This window comes from Lineus longissimus, chromosome 11, assembly GCF_910592395.1.
Source record: "Lineus longissimus chromosome 11, tnLinLong1.2, whole genome shotgun sequence".
Lineage (NCBI taxonomy): Eukaryota > Metazoa > Nemertea > Pilidiophora > Heteronemertea > Lineidae > Lineus > Lineus longissimus.
The window spans coordinates 5,014,330-5,030,691 of record NC_088318.1 but is presented as its reverse complement, the minus strand read 5'-3'; the positions used below and the strand labels follow the sequence as shown (position 1 = coordinate 5,030,691).

General features: G+C 40.0%; 1 protein-coding gene across 3 annotated transcripts in view; it reads left to right on the top strand.

The window, feature by feature from the left end:
* LOC135496367 (cytoplasmic dynein 1 light intermediate chain 2-like) overlaps window positions 1–13,673 on the top strand; it is a 36,023-nt gene extending 22,350 nt beyond the window's left edge. The window contains exons 11-12 of one of the 3 annotated variants that reach the window (XM_064785657.1): window positions 984–1,019; window positions 3,272–13,673. In XM_064785657.1, the coding sequence (XP_064641727.1) occupies window positions 984–1,019; window positions 3,272–3,372 (137 nt within the window). In that variant the 3' untranslated portion in view covers window positions 3,373–13,673. The remainder of the gene's footprint in view (window positions 1–983; window positions 1,020–3,271) is intronic. The other 2 variants (XM_064785658.1, XM_064785659.1) reach the window with 2 other exon arrangements.
* The last annotated feature ends 2,689 nt before the right edge of the window (window positions 13,674–16,362 follow it).

Genomic DNA, 16,362 nt, shown 5'->3' with positions numbered 1-16,362 from the left:
AGCTTGGAAAAATTTGGTGGTTGACTGTCATTAATCAAATCACTTTCAGAGTTTTCCTTGACTTGCATGGATATCTTAGAGTGCATGCCTGTTCTTGTTAATTACAATTAGTTTGATGTTTCATGAGATTCCATTTCTGAGCAAGATAATGTCGATGGTACATAGAAAGAACTTGAGAAATTCATCTCCAGTAGACCATAATGCAGTATCCAGAAATTTGGACAAGAATTTTTCTTTCTCAAAAATTTAAACTCGCGTTCAAATATAGTTGGAGGACCTTCACCACCACTGTATGCAAGCCGGGTATAAGTTCATCCTCCTCTCTTCCCACCATATTGTACTCATGACAATACCAAGCAATGGAAATACTCTATTCTCAGTTTTAAACAACCAGTCCGTTGGCCATGCCCCAATCCACGATGATAATACTGCATAGCCACATTCATGAATGGAGGCATGTCTTCAAGTGCGAATTCTGTCTGGATTGGCTAGTTCAGCAATGAATTGACAGATTTAACGTAACCGGCTGATCATCATTCTGGTATTCTGACCAATCACTAGTAATCGACACCATTTCTTCAATGAGCGGCAAAGATAAGATTACGCACTGCGGGCCTATGCTCCGGATTGGCCTGAGCGTTATAGCAATGCTAAATTATGACTGCCCCATTGGTGAAAAGGGGCTGGACAAACTACAGTTTAAAACCGAGCTTAAAGTATGTCAGGCTGGATTTTAGCAAGTTGACAGCACAACTGTGAAAACTTGACTGAAACCATTCCAAAAATATTTCCCCTTTCAGTAGTGTCCACACTTCTAAAAATCGGGTCAAGAAATAGTTTCCCCCTAGGTAGTACAATGGATAAGGATGCAGAGGAGAAAGAACTTTCACCTACATGTAGCTTGCGTGTCTGTGGTGTACATTACACCAGCATGTTGGTTATGCCCCGCACGATATTTAATCGATATTCCTTCGTTTCTTCAGTTGACGGGGAAGGGGAACCCAATGGCGATGCCAATGGTATTTGTATAAAGTAGCATTTATGAGTAGTAGTTTCGTCACGGTTGAATATGGCAAGGAGACTTTATTTCTTTGCATATTCGAACTCACTGGGTTGCATTGTAGATTAGAAGCCAAATGAAACATGAAGACTGAAGACTTGGGCCTGTGCCATGTGGGGGGGGGGCTAGGTGTGCTTTTTACGCTGGGAGGCAGTAAAGATATTTTGATTGGGACTCAAACTTCTCATTGTAAGAAATAGTAAAAGTCGTGTTTCATTTGGTTGCAGTTTTATCACTACCTAAACCTTGCTATGCTCTAAAAATTTCTGCGATTGTTCTGCTGTTAAACTGATGTGTCCCCTGACCAGCTGTTTCAAGTAAAGGCTAAAAGTGCAAAATGTTTTAAAATATGGTTACCAATGTTGGCCTCTGCCTGATTCAGTGGCATCTCGGATTTATTGACCAGTCCAAATTTATTTTGAATCAAAAATTAAGACGAAGTTACCATTATCCAAGAAAAACAATGTGAAAAGGCTAAGCAGATTTGCTTAATATTCCGAGCTATGTTGGTGCTGTAAAAAAAATATTTACAATGAACCTGCTTATCTTCAAATTCACAAATCACTCATTTCTCTCATAACATTGTCATTGTTTGTTTCGACGGTAGCATTAAATGGTGTCATATGCCATACAGTCCAGGTCACAATTGACATCCCTTAATTTGCACGTAAACTGACGCTAAGCAGGAAGGATGTCAATTGTGACTTGGACAGTACCTTGCTTAACAATATTGATCTTTAGATAATAGTCAAAGATATCCTAGCAACACGACCAGGAACTAACTTGCTCATGACATCCATTAGATACTCATACAACATGTACTACATGTAAAACACATTTAGCGTGTTTAGCTTTCAGCTATGTAGTATAGCGCAGGTTGTTTCGCGCTTCGAGTCCTGTGGTTGGGGTCCAACTCATCTTGACAAATTTCGGTAGTAGTTTATCGAGGCACAATGTGAAGCGCTTTCAAATTGATGTCAAATAGTTGTAGCGTCTTTGCACATTGCTCAACAAGATAAATTGGTGAATTGGCGATGATAGGCTATGCTTTTAGATTTCTTGTAGTAATTTCTGCTCCGTTAAAGTTAGGTCATAAATGCCCCTGGCATTCAACTGTTAAAAGTTGGATGTTTCTTCTGCTGACTTTAAAATGCCACTATAGTTAGTTCAAGGGCAAGGGATCGCTATTTAAAAGGAACAGGAAATCTTCTTCTGAACTGTCAGGTTACGGATGAGGAAAATGGATTTAAGGTTTTCGTTGTGGGCGATTTAGTTCATACTGCTTTGTATTAAGTTTGGTTGCGGGTGAAGGGGATTTACAATCATGTTCAGGCCCAGTTATTGAGTAGTCAGTGTCATTCGGTTGATTTTAGGACATGAATTGTTTGCTGTTATGATTTTCAATCTCACGCTGCAAAAATACATATCTCTAAAAAAATTCACTCCCAAATAGTCATATGTTTTCCTAACTATCCAAAAATGTCTGCAAATTAATCGATTTGTTGATGTGCATTGTTATATTATTTAATATTAATTGAATGTTGATTCACTCATAACATGTGTTTTGTTTAGGTTTTGCTTCAACTTACAATACTAAAGTTGCAAGAAGGTCATTGACATGTATACCAGTTTCACAGATCAAAGAGCCCTCATACTTTTCTCTATCAAAAAAGTCAAATCGTGTGATGACGCCAAGTGAGGAATAGTCATCATTGCAATGATGTCATAATATTTGCATCTTACGAGAAAATTAGCAGATCATTATTAAGACAATGGGTGATATGAATGAAGACTAGCAAATGCTTTTACTTCAGTTTTGTACAGAAAGGCCTAGTGTACATGTACATGGAGTTTTAGATAAAAGCATTTGCTAGTCTTTATTCATATCACCCAATGATCTGGTGATGTTGTTTGGACATTTGCAAATGAAGGGGTGCAATAAACTCGTTAATACCCTCATTGTAGTTTTTCTTCTCGATCGATCAGTTTGTGCATGTCATTGGGAACAAGTTCTACGGTGTTGAAAATGATGTCACGTCACAGTTCTGGAGAACATCGGGGCTCACCTGTAGCGTGTTATATCACATAGGGCCAAAAGTACCTAAACATTGCTCCCCTCTTGCGTGTTGTGGCTGTTCAAGAACAACTAGTAACCAGTTGGAATAAAAGTGTGATACATTTCCTAAAATTTAACGAATCTTCTACTTTCAGATAAAGCTGCAGTGACGAGAGACGCAGCTGCCGAACTAGATCGAATGACACGTGCCAAGAAACCAATACCAGGCCAGAACTCGACAGGTGGTGCATCTTGAACAGACGTAGTTACGATATCGACTCACTGCTTCAAGAACACACGCGCTACACAAAGGCCATGACATCATAGACTGCCGGTCGTGACAGGATATTAAAACAAACACTGAAATTTACTTAGTCATTCGCTTGGATGCTGATCTGTTGGGGGCGTTTATGCAACTGTCAATGTGTGTTTTGTACACCCCCTCCTCAAGGGCATTGCACTTACAATAAGACCTCTTAATCTCGTGGGAAAATGATGATGGCCAGTCGTGGCAATCAAAAACAGGTGGTAAGCCTTGCACAAGACAGGTTAAAGCGTACAACCCCATTTCGGTGAGAGTTTGTCAGAGGTGAAATCGTCAATGCAACACAACACAGGTTTTGAGACTCCTACAGTCCCAATCACAGTTGACGTCAATCCTGCTTCGCGTCAGTGACGCGCGACGTTCGCGCCAGTGACACGCCTATCTCTCTAAGTTTCGTGTATGTTACACTCGACCTATGCGCTGGGTTGTGCGTCCTTGACGCGACTTATGGGATGTCATTTGTGATACGTACTGTAAAGCCATCATGTCTTATCAAAACCATTCTAAACACTTCTTCACGATTTCATCAAATGGCTTACAGATCTCTCTGAAGCTTCGACATTTTTGCCGCTTCTTTGTGTCATTAGCTTCGGGAGGGGGGGGGTCAAGACACGCATTGATATTTGCATTGATATTAGGACATGAAGTCTCTGTACACCTGCTTCACAAGAGTTCATTTTGCCTTAAACTTGCTGTTATTGTATAAAATATGTGGCAGATTTGAAAATCCTTCGACGTCTGTTCTCATCGATGCTTTAGAGGGGTTTATTGAGTCGATGAAAAACTGTATTGTATTCAAAACATACCAAGTCTATTAACAGGGTTCCATATGTCGATAGAGAAGTGTAATGATTCACAGGTTTTGAGAAAGGGGGTCATAGAAGTCCATTAAGTCCATTTCCATAAAAACGCGATATGAGGGTCTCATTTCAAATTTAAGTCTCCTGGGTTATTTTTTTATATTTTGGAAAAATGGTTTTAGGATCTGATATTCAGGTTTCGCCACACCATCAATATCATGCACCCAAGAGATCCATAAAATGGATATTTGTCGTCAATACTACATGAATTTTCCCTAGAAATCGGAAGTAAGGCTTTATACATGTATGCCATTGGAATATTCAGCTAACACCTCTGTATAGTCCGTTCTCATTTTCTTAACAATGGGTGATATGAATAAAGACTAGCAAATGCTTTTACTTCAGTTTTGTACAGAAAGGCCTAGTGTAAATGTACATGGAGTTTTAGATAAAAGCATTTGCTAGTCTTTATTCATATCACCCAATCATCCAACATGACTTGGTTGTTTTCTCAACCTCTCCTCCAGCCAGCCCTCTGAATGTGCACAGCTTACGTTTTCTACTTTCTTAATATCTTTGTTGTTTCTTTATAGACTGTGGTGGTCTTCCATTTCACAGGGTAGTCCCAGAAGCACAGCACTGTCAGTGTCACATTTGATTGTGGGAAGGGGTTCTTCAGGACGCTGGATAGACAAAAAATAAACAAGATTTTCAGGATGGACTCCCGGGTTTTACCAAAATTAGGGAGGGGAAAAATGCACTGTCAATCCACGATCAATGTCACATTTGAGGGATGGGGTTTTAAAGGTCGCAGGATAGACGAAAAGCCTTTTTTGGGGATAGACCCAAATTTTACCAAAATTAGGGAGGGGCAAAAAAGTGCATTGGGATTTGCCAAAATTGTTTGCCTGTCTTCGAATTGCCATTATATTTTTGAGGCGCCTCCTTGAAACGGCACCTTGGCCTGCTGTCCTGTAAACAACCACTGTCCTGTTCATTGCCCAAACCTCCTCCTTTCATGCTTAAGCCTGTTGTAAAAAAGATCCTCACAATTGAACAACCATGAGTATATATAACCAAGAAACCGGTGGAGGGGGAATAATAAAAACAGAAAGATACTTCTTGAATTTAAATGAATGTGATGTACTTAACTGCCTCCTGTGCGTCAGGTCCAGGGTAATTTCTTTGGCTTTAAAAGATATTGAAATCATTGTTGTACAGTAGAGAATTGCCCATGTTCTTTGCTTTTTAGTCGATAACTTCACATAACCTAGCCTTAGCACGAATGAATAGCATTCCGCGAAGTTACTATTTATAGCTCACAAGGTCATTTGAATAAGATATTGATGACGTTTTAGTCACGTGACAGTCGGACATCGACACTTATTTCTACGCATTTGAGCTTATTTCAAAGTCAATTATCTTTGACCCTGCATTGTTTTTAACATGAGTGATACCATAGAGTCAGAGAGAGAAATATTCAGAACAATTATGTGGTATTTCCAACACTCGGACATGTGCCAGATTGAATCTAACTGCCCGAGTTAGAAAGCCTGAATCCATTACGAAACCGCATGTTTGTCCGACATTGCCTGTAATTCAGCGATGGGGAAATAGAGGGCAGCAGCTGCAGTGACGTCATCTTCGCGGAATGCTATTGCACTGAAGTGCAGCTGTTTGCTTACTGCTAGTTGTATATTGCATTGTATTGTAATTACAGAATTTTCATGAGTTTTGAGAAAGCTTTGGCCATGGCATGAATGGGTATTGGCGATGACTCCACTCATGCAGTCAAGAGAAAAGGGCTACAAACACATCAGATGGAAGTGCAATATTTTAAAAAATTCAGGGCAATATTTTAAAAAATTCAGGGCTTGAATTTGTCAAACCACTGACCCTGCTGCCATGGCAGTCGGCGCCCTCCAAAATGGCCTTTGTGCCCTCTAAATCTTTTTTCACATTTTCCCGTAATCAAGGCCTAAATGGCTCTACAATGGTCGCCCTAATAAGTTTCGAATTCAAGACCTGAAAATGACGTAAGTACTTTATTAACCCTAATAGCACTCCAGCATTTTACTTGTTTTTCCATCTATTCCTCCAGAAAAATGGCTAAAAATGAGCAATTTTAACATGAAATTTGTGTAGTATTTATTACTCGTCAGTAACGGAGAACTCCATGACTGAGCAAAAGTTTGGCTCCGAAAATCAGCTAAGTAGAACGATGTTTTGATTCGGCACTTAAACGGCAGATGTCACCCCTATATTGTGGGCATCCACGGGCGTTTGAAGGAAAAAGCTGCGGCCGTCCACGGGTATTAAGAGTGCTGCAGGGTTAATGCATGGTTCTTATGATAGATGGCGACACTCTCTATCCGCTCTTGTCCACACGAGACTCAATTTTTGCAAAATTGCACTTCTGTCCTGTGTGATCTAGAAAACTTAACACTACTGATGAGGCTGACAAATCTTCTGGACATGTCATTCGAGTCCCCGTTTTGAAAGAAATTGTTGCTATGAAATGGATTGGGTGAGAAAAATCTCTTCTGCTTGCATAATATATGATGCATCAAAATGACCAAGAACCTGGGGTCGAATGTAAAAAATGCCTGCCTGAATTTATTTTTTTTAAGTTTTTGTTTTTTGAGAAAATTTTGTACTCTTTTTTTTTTTTCTGGTGATATGAACACTATGTGCAATGAAGTACATGGAAGAAGAGTCCATTCTTCTTTGTTATTTACATGTAGGGTGGTCGATCAGCCAGGAACATGTCCGCCCTCAATGAGGTTGTATCTCGGCCACGGTAGTTGATGTTTATGCCCTTGCTACCCCTCAATAGTCAATGGACTCCTCCTCCTTCATGTTGTGCAAACAGTACCCCACTGGCCATAGTATTAATGAAGGGTAATTTTCATGGCGGTGTCATGGACTGTTGTGAAATGTGCGATGGGACATGTCATGGCCTAGTCCTTTGAGGGGTCAGAGGTGATATTAAAATATTCATAAATGAATTCTTGATCATGAAAACGTTGCGACTGTTGATGTCATTTGTATCGAGTGCAAAAGCTGAAATGTTTCTAGCAGATTCTGTGCTTCAGAAAAAAAGGCGTTTTAATGCAGTTTTGCCAAGCTTGTATGGGCATTTTTGCAGATCGGGGTCATTGCTACATGGAGATGTATAAAGACAGGGGCTGGTTGCAAACGTCAAGAGGGTTGTCCTTGACATCTGTGGCGAAGCTGAAACCTCTTTTTTGTCGTCGAATGTTTTCGAAGATGATACAAGCCTTTTGTTTGCGAGCTCGTTTCCTTCAGAATGAATTGGTATGGTTCTCCTTTTCGGGGGATTGTTCTCTCGATTATAAGGGAGCCATTTTTTGCATTGTCGGGATAATATTTTTCCTGAGATAGAATGAACTGCTCTTTTGTAATATATACATGTATGTAGATTACCTTGCTAAATTCGATAACCCATTAAGGTTGGATAAGACTTGACATGGATGGATAACATTTTGAGAATTGACAATTATTATCCCCCAATATTCGGTTGCAACATTCTGTTCTAGAATTGTGAGACATTTAAAATTCGTTCCTTGAGGATTTTTCATCATTAATGGGTTAATTGCTGCTGTACATGATATGTATATGTTAGGCTGCCTTGGCCTGCTTTAATATTAGGCTGTGTGAACAGGGCAAGCAAGGCCCTGGTCATGAAATGCTTTGATTCCCGTACGACCTTCAAGCCAATCTGGCTCGGGAAAATGACGGTTACCGAATCTGCGCACCAAAGACCTTTGCAGTGAACAGGGCTGTGCACTTGACCAAAGCGATTGGCACAAGGTGGCCTCGATGAAATTTTCTGTACGTCTGTATATAAATTATGTCTAAAATTATGCATGTAATGTGTTCACCTGGTTCAAGCCTTCCACTTTTGATGGCGTCTGGGCTAATATCAAGGTTTATATTGTTGCTTAGTAGGGAAAATTACCTGGAATTGGTCCTGGAGTTGTAAAATGTGCTCTAATTTGAGTTCAGATGGCAATATAGTGTACTTTTAGTCAGAAGAACCTCAGACCTACCTTGCTGACTTAAAGTTCCACTCATCTTTGTGCAAAAAGGAGTGAAGTCCTGGAGTCATTTTGTGAATGCCCTGAACTTACCTGTTTTCAGTGTCCATATGAGTTTTTGCCCGGAGAAAATGTTTGATGATGCAGTCTCAAGAATGAAAGAGTCCCAGAAAAAATCTCGCCATTTCTGAACAAACCTCCGCCAAAAGGAGCTCTGATCTGTAAAAGAGGCAAATTCAAGATGAAGAGACAAGACCACCATTGATTTTTTAAGCCTTTTAGCAGTTCAGTTGTCAATGTTTGACCGCGTCGCATCAAATACTGCGTGGGGTTGTGAATCTGAAATTTTGATATGAAATTCCGGACAGTCGGGCAAGTAAATGGTGAAAAGTAAACTGGTAGTTGACCACAGACACTTTTTGATAATCGACAAATTGGACAGACATTGGTATTTCCACTCTTCAGCCAACTGGCAGAAAAATCTCAAAACACGCCCCCTATTGCCAAACTATCAAAATTCAAAATTAATTTGTTCATCAAATAATTTCTTTATATCTGTAGACTTGCCAGAGCAAATATTTTTTCCATAGCTCTCCAAATATGTACTTGAGAGTTAAAAACATACTCGCGTCTAATTGATAGGTCTGGACCCTCCAACCTGTGAATATTCATTGGTGGTATTGTCTCTGAACATTAAGAAACAAGGTCAGCGAATTGCTTATCTGTGTCGACATCTGTAGGCCTAGATAATGATAAAAATCGTTCAGGTTTTAAAAGTTCAACCTTGATTGATACCTTGCTCTGTGTTGGTCCACATTGTCCAATGTTCTCTTGTATTTCTTGTGCTTGAAATATGTGATTTATAGCCTGTAACGCTTCTGATACCAAAATTGTAAATTTGGTGATTTTTTAGTGGGATGCAGTTTCAAATTTTATGTCATAGAAGTAGTTAATATACCAACTGTGATATAACAACAGCTTAATAATAGGATATTGATCAACCTCGAGCTGATTTCACCCAAAAGGCAGGTTGATACACACTGCGTATAAACAATGCACTTGGGTTGCTAATCTACTATAATATGGAATGACTGGCAGTGCTCATTTTCCGGTATGTACACCGATGATGCTCATGATGATGATGATGATGATGATATTGAGTTCTTATAAACCGCTTTTCCCAATTTCACTGCTCAAAGCGCTTTTGGGATACCATATTACCCCAGTCTCCACAGAAATCAATCAGGGGTTTCAAGGAGCAACCAGAATGCGCTCACTTGAACTCGACCAGTAGGGGAACCAAGCAGCGACTCGGCCGGGAGTCGAACCCACGACCTCCTGATCATGAGGCCGACTCTCTTCCACTGCACTACCACAACTGCTCGCCACAGAGGCAAAAATTGTACCACCTTTAAATACCTTTTCCTGTCATTCTTTAGATTTATCAGTACCAGCTCATTCCCAGCTACCGCACAGGCCAGTGAAATCAGCAACAGTATCAACTTGGTCACCGAGGCTGATGCGCCATCTATGAGACTGTAGAGTAAATATAATTTGTGCAGTTTACACAGATTCTCTGACGTTTTTGATTTCAGATTACTTCATACTTGCTTACTTACTTTAAAGTGCATCAGAAGTGCGAGAAATTGATTGCAGATTGGGTGCATATCATTCTCGCTGGCCTGGATGGGTGAGATCAACTCTTTGATATGAATATCCTTACAAAAGAGGAGATTTTGAAACTATTGAATGTGCTCACTTTGTCCCTGGGACTTCCATTGACTTGAATTCCTGATCGAGATCATTTTCATAGAATATGTATGAAATGTACGTCACTAAATTGTTACACGTACATGTAAGTCAGGTGACAAGACTGAATATTGTATCATCATAGTTAAAGGGACAATTTTGGCGTGGGATTTAGGTGGATAGGGTGCCAACTGCCACCCATGTCCCGTCGCGCATTTAGTGTCAAATACCGTATTATCTCTGGTTACAGTTAACGAATTTTGCTAGTGTTGCAGGGTGGTTTTGAACATGGCTTTAAAATTTCAAACAGGCCTACAGTTACATTTTGTTCCAGTATTAAAAGTGTTTATTGCAGTTTGAATATTTCTCAATGATCCTGCTTGGAGAAGTCCTGCTGGAAGCCATTTTGGCAAACAAAAACAAACATTTGTCATCATGCCCAAGTTGTCCCTTTAAGACAGAATAATGGCATTTGTGTAAAATCAAATATTGTGGTTCTGTTCATTTATAGTTTGTTGTGGCTTTGCCCAAATTCTACAAGAACTCCTTTACATCCACCTCTTTCATGGAGGTGGATGTAAACACGAGGCTTCAGCTTAGGGATACCTTTTGAATTTATAAAAAATACAAGCTTTCTATTCTAGATTCATGCTACATAAGTAAGGTAAAGTGGTACATTTATACGCCCCGGTACAATTACAACCCATGCAGTGTAGAAAATAACTGGCTGTACGCATTGATGCACACATACATGTACATGTAGGCAGTTATTGTACCATCTTTCATTGAAATTATCATGTATCATTGTAAAGTGAGAAGTTGCGTATTGCAACGGCATATTGGAAACTACAAAAACCTGTGCAATGAATTTGAGTACTATTACAGTGAAAATTACATTAAGACATGCGACTTAACGGTTCTATTTCATTGATGAATATATGGTTGGAAGTTTGTCAGTGATGCATGTACATTTGCAACATGAGAATACATGTATGACCTGAAATGTTACTCATGAGATTAACAACTCTACCATATCTTAATATGTATATAATTGTATTTTGTGTAACAGTATCTATAAAACCATCATTATGTCCTTGAGTTTATGTCCATGTACAAGTGTATCGTGAACTGAAATATGTCAGACCATTTAATACCACTATATACAGTGAGACAGTGGCTGGTGTGAATAAAGAATTAGTAAATGCTTTTACTCCAATTGTGCACAGAAAGGCCAAGTGTAAATGCACATGAAATGTTCAGTAAAAGCATTTACTAGTATTTTATATCAAATCACTGATTTACTGTGCTTTTTTCTGTGCAATGTCTTTCTGCCACATTTTATTTCTGCGTGAATATATTCTTGATTTGTTTTTCTGCATTAAGCATCAATTGATGTCAATGTAGAATGAGGGATTTGTAAAATCTGTCAGATATTGGTATCTGAAATGATGCATTATTGTTGACAAAATGTGATATTTGCAAGTGTTCTCACTCTGACAAATAAAAATAAATGAATAATTTCCCTCTGGAACAATGCTATAAAAGCTCTGCGACACAATTTAAGAACATTTCGATTGCTAGCCGGCTCATCACCATCAAAATTTTCTTTGATGTTTGTTGACAAAGTATTTGCTAGAACTAAAGTGCCTTTGGTGTTTTGCTAAAGTACAGAATACCTGATATTAAAATTTTTTCTCTCTATTTTAAATACTTCGCAAGAAGAAAGTTTGACTTTTGAAAGCCACAGCTGACTGAGAGTGCAAAGAAGTTGAACCTTGACCTGAGAATCTCTCCTCATGCATTCGCTGTTGTCCTCAAGCAGGATTGGAAACTTCAGTCTCTGTATAAAACCCAAGGGCCCATGCTCTCTGAACGAAACGAGCATTTAAGGTGCCTTCTCATTTGCCAATTATACCTGATCAAAAGTTCCAAGCACCGCTTGAGGGAAGAGACAAATTGGGTTGTTTATACCCAAGGTCTGATGTGATTTTTGAAACTTTACGTGTCGTTCAAAACTTCATTATAAATATGTGCTAAGTTGGTGGATTTTCAGTCCATTGAGTCTACAATGTATGTCTGGAGTTTCACTACATGTGCATTTCTTATTCCTGTCTGTATTTCCGTGATTGATCTCTAGGTTATCTGCACTGTTAAACTTAACCCTTTAGATCCTAGAACATTTTTATGTGCTTCCCCATATTTGCCTGGAGCATTTCAGTAATTTTCACCGAAAAGACCCCCAAAGCACCCCTGAAGAAAACAAGCCAGTCTATGTCCATAATATTTCATCAATGGATCCCTAACCGGCAGAATCTCGGCCTTAGTTTCATTGCTTAAGTAGAGATGGCGATGGTGCTGCTCAAAAATGGGTATTGGTGGGGGACGGTGAGCAGCCGGTTAGGAATGAATAGACAAAAATCTGTGGCCGGTCTAGGATCTAAAGGGTTAAAGATGGCAAAATGTTCAACTCCAATGCATTATGAAACCATGCAGTTTCTTTACGACATTGCAAAATTTATTCTACCATCAATTGAAAATGAAGGTATAATGATATGAGAATATGAGAATATTTCACGGTGTAGAGACAAGTCAGTGGGCTTCTGTGTCATGGAATCCTTCAATTTGCTCCTGTTTTAAGCTGGCGATTTCCTTCATGTACATCCTCAGTGGTTTGGCATGTGTCTCGTCAAACTAGGGCCTACCCTGCCAGATTTCAATAATACTTTTCTGTGCACTTTTGCCCACATGATATATTCAGTTGACCTCAAGATACCCCATGAAAGCCTAGTTCATACGCTGTGAAAGTTATGATTTGAATTCAAATTTTCAAAATGTTTTGTAAGTGCCACATGTAGCAAACACCTCTTTGTTAAGGACAACCTCTCTATTAAGGACACTAGTTTTGTTCCCAAAGTGGCTGTTTCCATTCAGTTTAACCTCTCTAATGAGTAATAAGGACAGCATATATCAGTCCGAAAGGTGTCCTTAATAGAGAGGTTCTACTGTAGTTCCATTGCCTTTTGAGGAATTGTGTGTTTCGTTGGTATTTTGTGGATCTAATGTGAGTTTTCTAAATTTGTACATTGGTACAGATTTTCTTGGTATGGCACAATCTTCATGAAAATCCCAGCTTAATACAAAAATGTATGGTGACCATGGTTATTGAACAAGGAGAGGATGTGTGTCTCATCGGAGCATTGTACAAAAGTATGTGTAGAAAATTTTCACTTGAAGATTTTGAGATCATGAGAGACACATCCCCATCCTAACAATGCGATGGTCCAATGGATTTTGAGGTCAACTCACTTTGATGTAGGCTTTTGTTCATAATGCACAAATTCGTCTGGTGTAGAACAGACTATTCATTAATACCCAAATATAGCTTTGGTTTTCTTCATGATTTGTAGGGGTACAAATATTTGCTGGAATGTAGATACATGTAGATGTTATTTATTAATAATCAGAAAGCAATGTGCATGTCTATACCAAGTTTTTTGCCAATGTAGCACATTTTTCGTGAGAACAGGGACTTTAGTATGTTTGCTACAAACTCTGATGTAGGAATGGGAAAGGAATTGGACTATGGTACATTTTACTGCAAATAAAACCCTGTTGAAACAAACTCGTTTTGGTCCATTTGTGTGAATGTGGAGGTGATTAAATGGATTCCCGGTGGCACCCTTCAAAGTTAATGTGTCACTGCATTCAAAGGGAGTGTACACCACCCTGACCACAAAGCTCTGAGGCTCTGTGGTTGAACTCTCCAGGACAGCCGACTGTCTTGCGTGCATCTCAAAAAATCCGTACACAGAAGACGAAGGGAGTATTTTCAATTGTCTCAATCATGTCAGATGGAAGAACGGGCACAGAGAGGTAGATAGATGCCTCCAGAACATTTATGAGGCATAGGACAACTATAGGCCTTCAGTGTCCTTGGTTGATATCAATGATGTGTTGGCACCACATCTGGTGGGATAACTGAACTCCAGACCATCTGGGTGTCCTTGGATGTCTTGTCTCAAGACGATCAGGTGGGAGCAACTCGACTCTTAACTATTACTGTGTCCATACATGTAGATAGATGGGGGGTGGAGTGTTGCCAGTGCATCATGCCTAAAAGTTGGACTACTGACTAAGTTCCACGAACATCCTGATGTCTTTAGATTCACTTGACCTCTTGAATCCCGGTGACCGACCAGGATGTCCCAAACGGCTTCTATATACTTTCGTCGCTGATAATGAGTTTGTCTCATGATGCTGTTGTCTCCTGTACAAGGGTTCCAAACAGCACATATATGTCTTTGTCACAACCATGAGAAGTTTTTCCCAAGACGGTGTTGTTACCTGTAAAGAGTGTCCGAAGAATGCCTCATATCTGTCTTTGTCACAATAACGAGAAGTTTGTCCATGGTGTTGTCTCTTTAAAAGATGTCCAAAATAGCTCATAGCAGCAATGCTGATATTGTACACGTCTTCCTCGGAATCACGAAGAAAAAACAATTCTCATGATTGAATTGTCTCTGTCAAGGGTGTCCCAAAATAGCTTATGATTACCTTCGTCACAACTATGAGAAGTAATGTCTCATGTTGTCTCCTGTACAGGGGTCCCATAGCTCATATTTGTCTTTGTCACAACCATTAGTAATTTTTCCCCAAAGATGGTATGGGTTTCTGTAAAGGGTGTTTGAAAATGCTTCACGAGAAGTTTGTCTGATGTCGTTTTTGTCTCTTGTACCTGGTATGCCTGGTTCCATAAAGAGCCTGGTCTTCAGTTGGTGGTGTATCCTGTAAAGGGTGTCACGTACTCGTCTTTGTCACAACCATCATAGGTTTGACGTATTATGGTGTTGCTTCCTGTAAAGGGTGTCACGTACTCGTCTTTGTCACAACCATCATAGGTTTGACGTATTATGGTGTTGCTTCCTGTAAAGGGTGTCACGTACTCGTCTTTGTCACAACCATCATAGGTTTGACGTATTATGGTGTTGCTTCCTGTAAAGGGTGTCACGTACTCGTCTTTGTCACAACCATCATAGGTTTGACGTATTATGGTGTTGCTCTCTGTAAAGAGTGTCACGTACTCGTCTTTATCACAACCATCATAGGTTTGACGTATTATGGTGTTGCTTCCTGTAAAGGGTGTCACGTACTCGTCTTTGTCACAACCATCATAGGTTTGACGTATTATGGTGTTGCTTCCTGTAAAGGGTGTCACGTACTCGTCTTTGTCACAACCATCATAGGTTTGACGTATTATGGTGTTGCTTCCTGTAAAGGGTGTCACGTACTCGTCTTTATCACAACCATCATAGGTTTGACGTATTATGGTGTTGCTCTCTGTAAAGAGTGTCCCAAAATACGTAATAGTTCGTCTCATGATGGTTGCGTCTCCTGTAAGGGGCATCACAAAATGCTGTTTATTTTACTTTGCCACAGCCACTAGACCTGTTCAATGGTGATGTTGTCTTCTGTACATAGGGGTTCGAAAAAAGCTCTTATGTCTTTGTCACAACCATGAGAAGTTCCTCCCAAGATGGTGTTGATTCCTGTACTTTTAAAGGATGTCCGAAAATGCTTCGTCACAATCACGAAAGGTTTGTCTGATGTGCTTTTGTCTCCTGTACCTGGCATGTCTGGTGTCCATGAAGATCTCACATGGTCTTCATCACAACCAGGAAGGAGAACTTTGATAGCGTCGCCTCTGTAAAGGTACACTCTGAACGCATTGGACCGGCCCCGTCCTGTCGCCCGGTAAGGAGACCAAATTGGGTGACACGATCGGCTGCCACGGGAGTCTACTGTACGTGACACCCTTTACAGAATACACCACCAACCAGGAAGGAGAACTTTGATGGAGTCGCCTCTGTAAAGGTACACTCTGAACGCATTGGACAGACCTCGTCCTGTCGCCCGGTAAGGAGACCAAATTAGATGACACGATGTGCTGCCCAGGGAGTTTACTGTAAAGGCTGTCACAAAATACTTCTTATTTGTCTTTGTCACAAAAATGAGAAGGTGTTGTTCCCTGTAAAGGGTGTCCCAAAATACTTCGTATTCGTCATCGTTAAAGTCGCGAGAAGTTTAATTGTCTGATGTGGATTTGTCTCCTGTGCCTTGCATGCCTGGTGTCCATGGTCTTCATCACAACCAGGAAGGAGAACTTTGGTGGTGTCGCCTGTAAATTAAAGGGTGTCACAAAATGCTGCTTACTTAACTTTTCCACAACCACTAGACGTTTTTTCTCATATATGACTGTCTTTGTCACCACCAAGAGAAGTTCCTCCATTATGATGTCTCATGATATTAAGGCG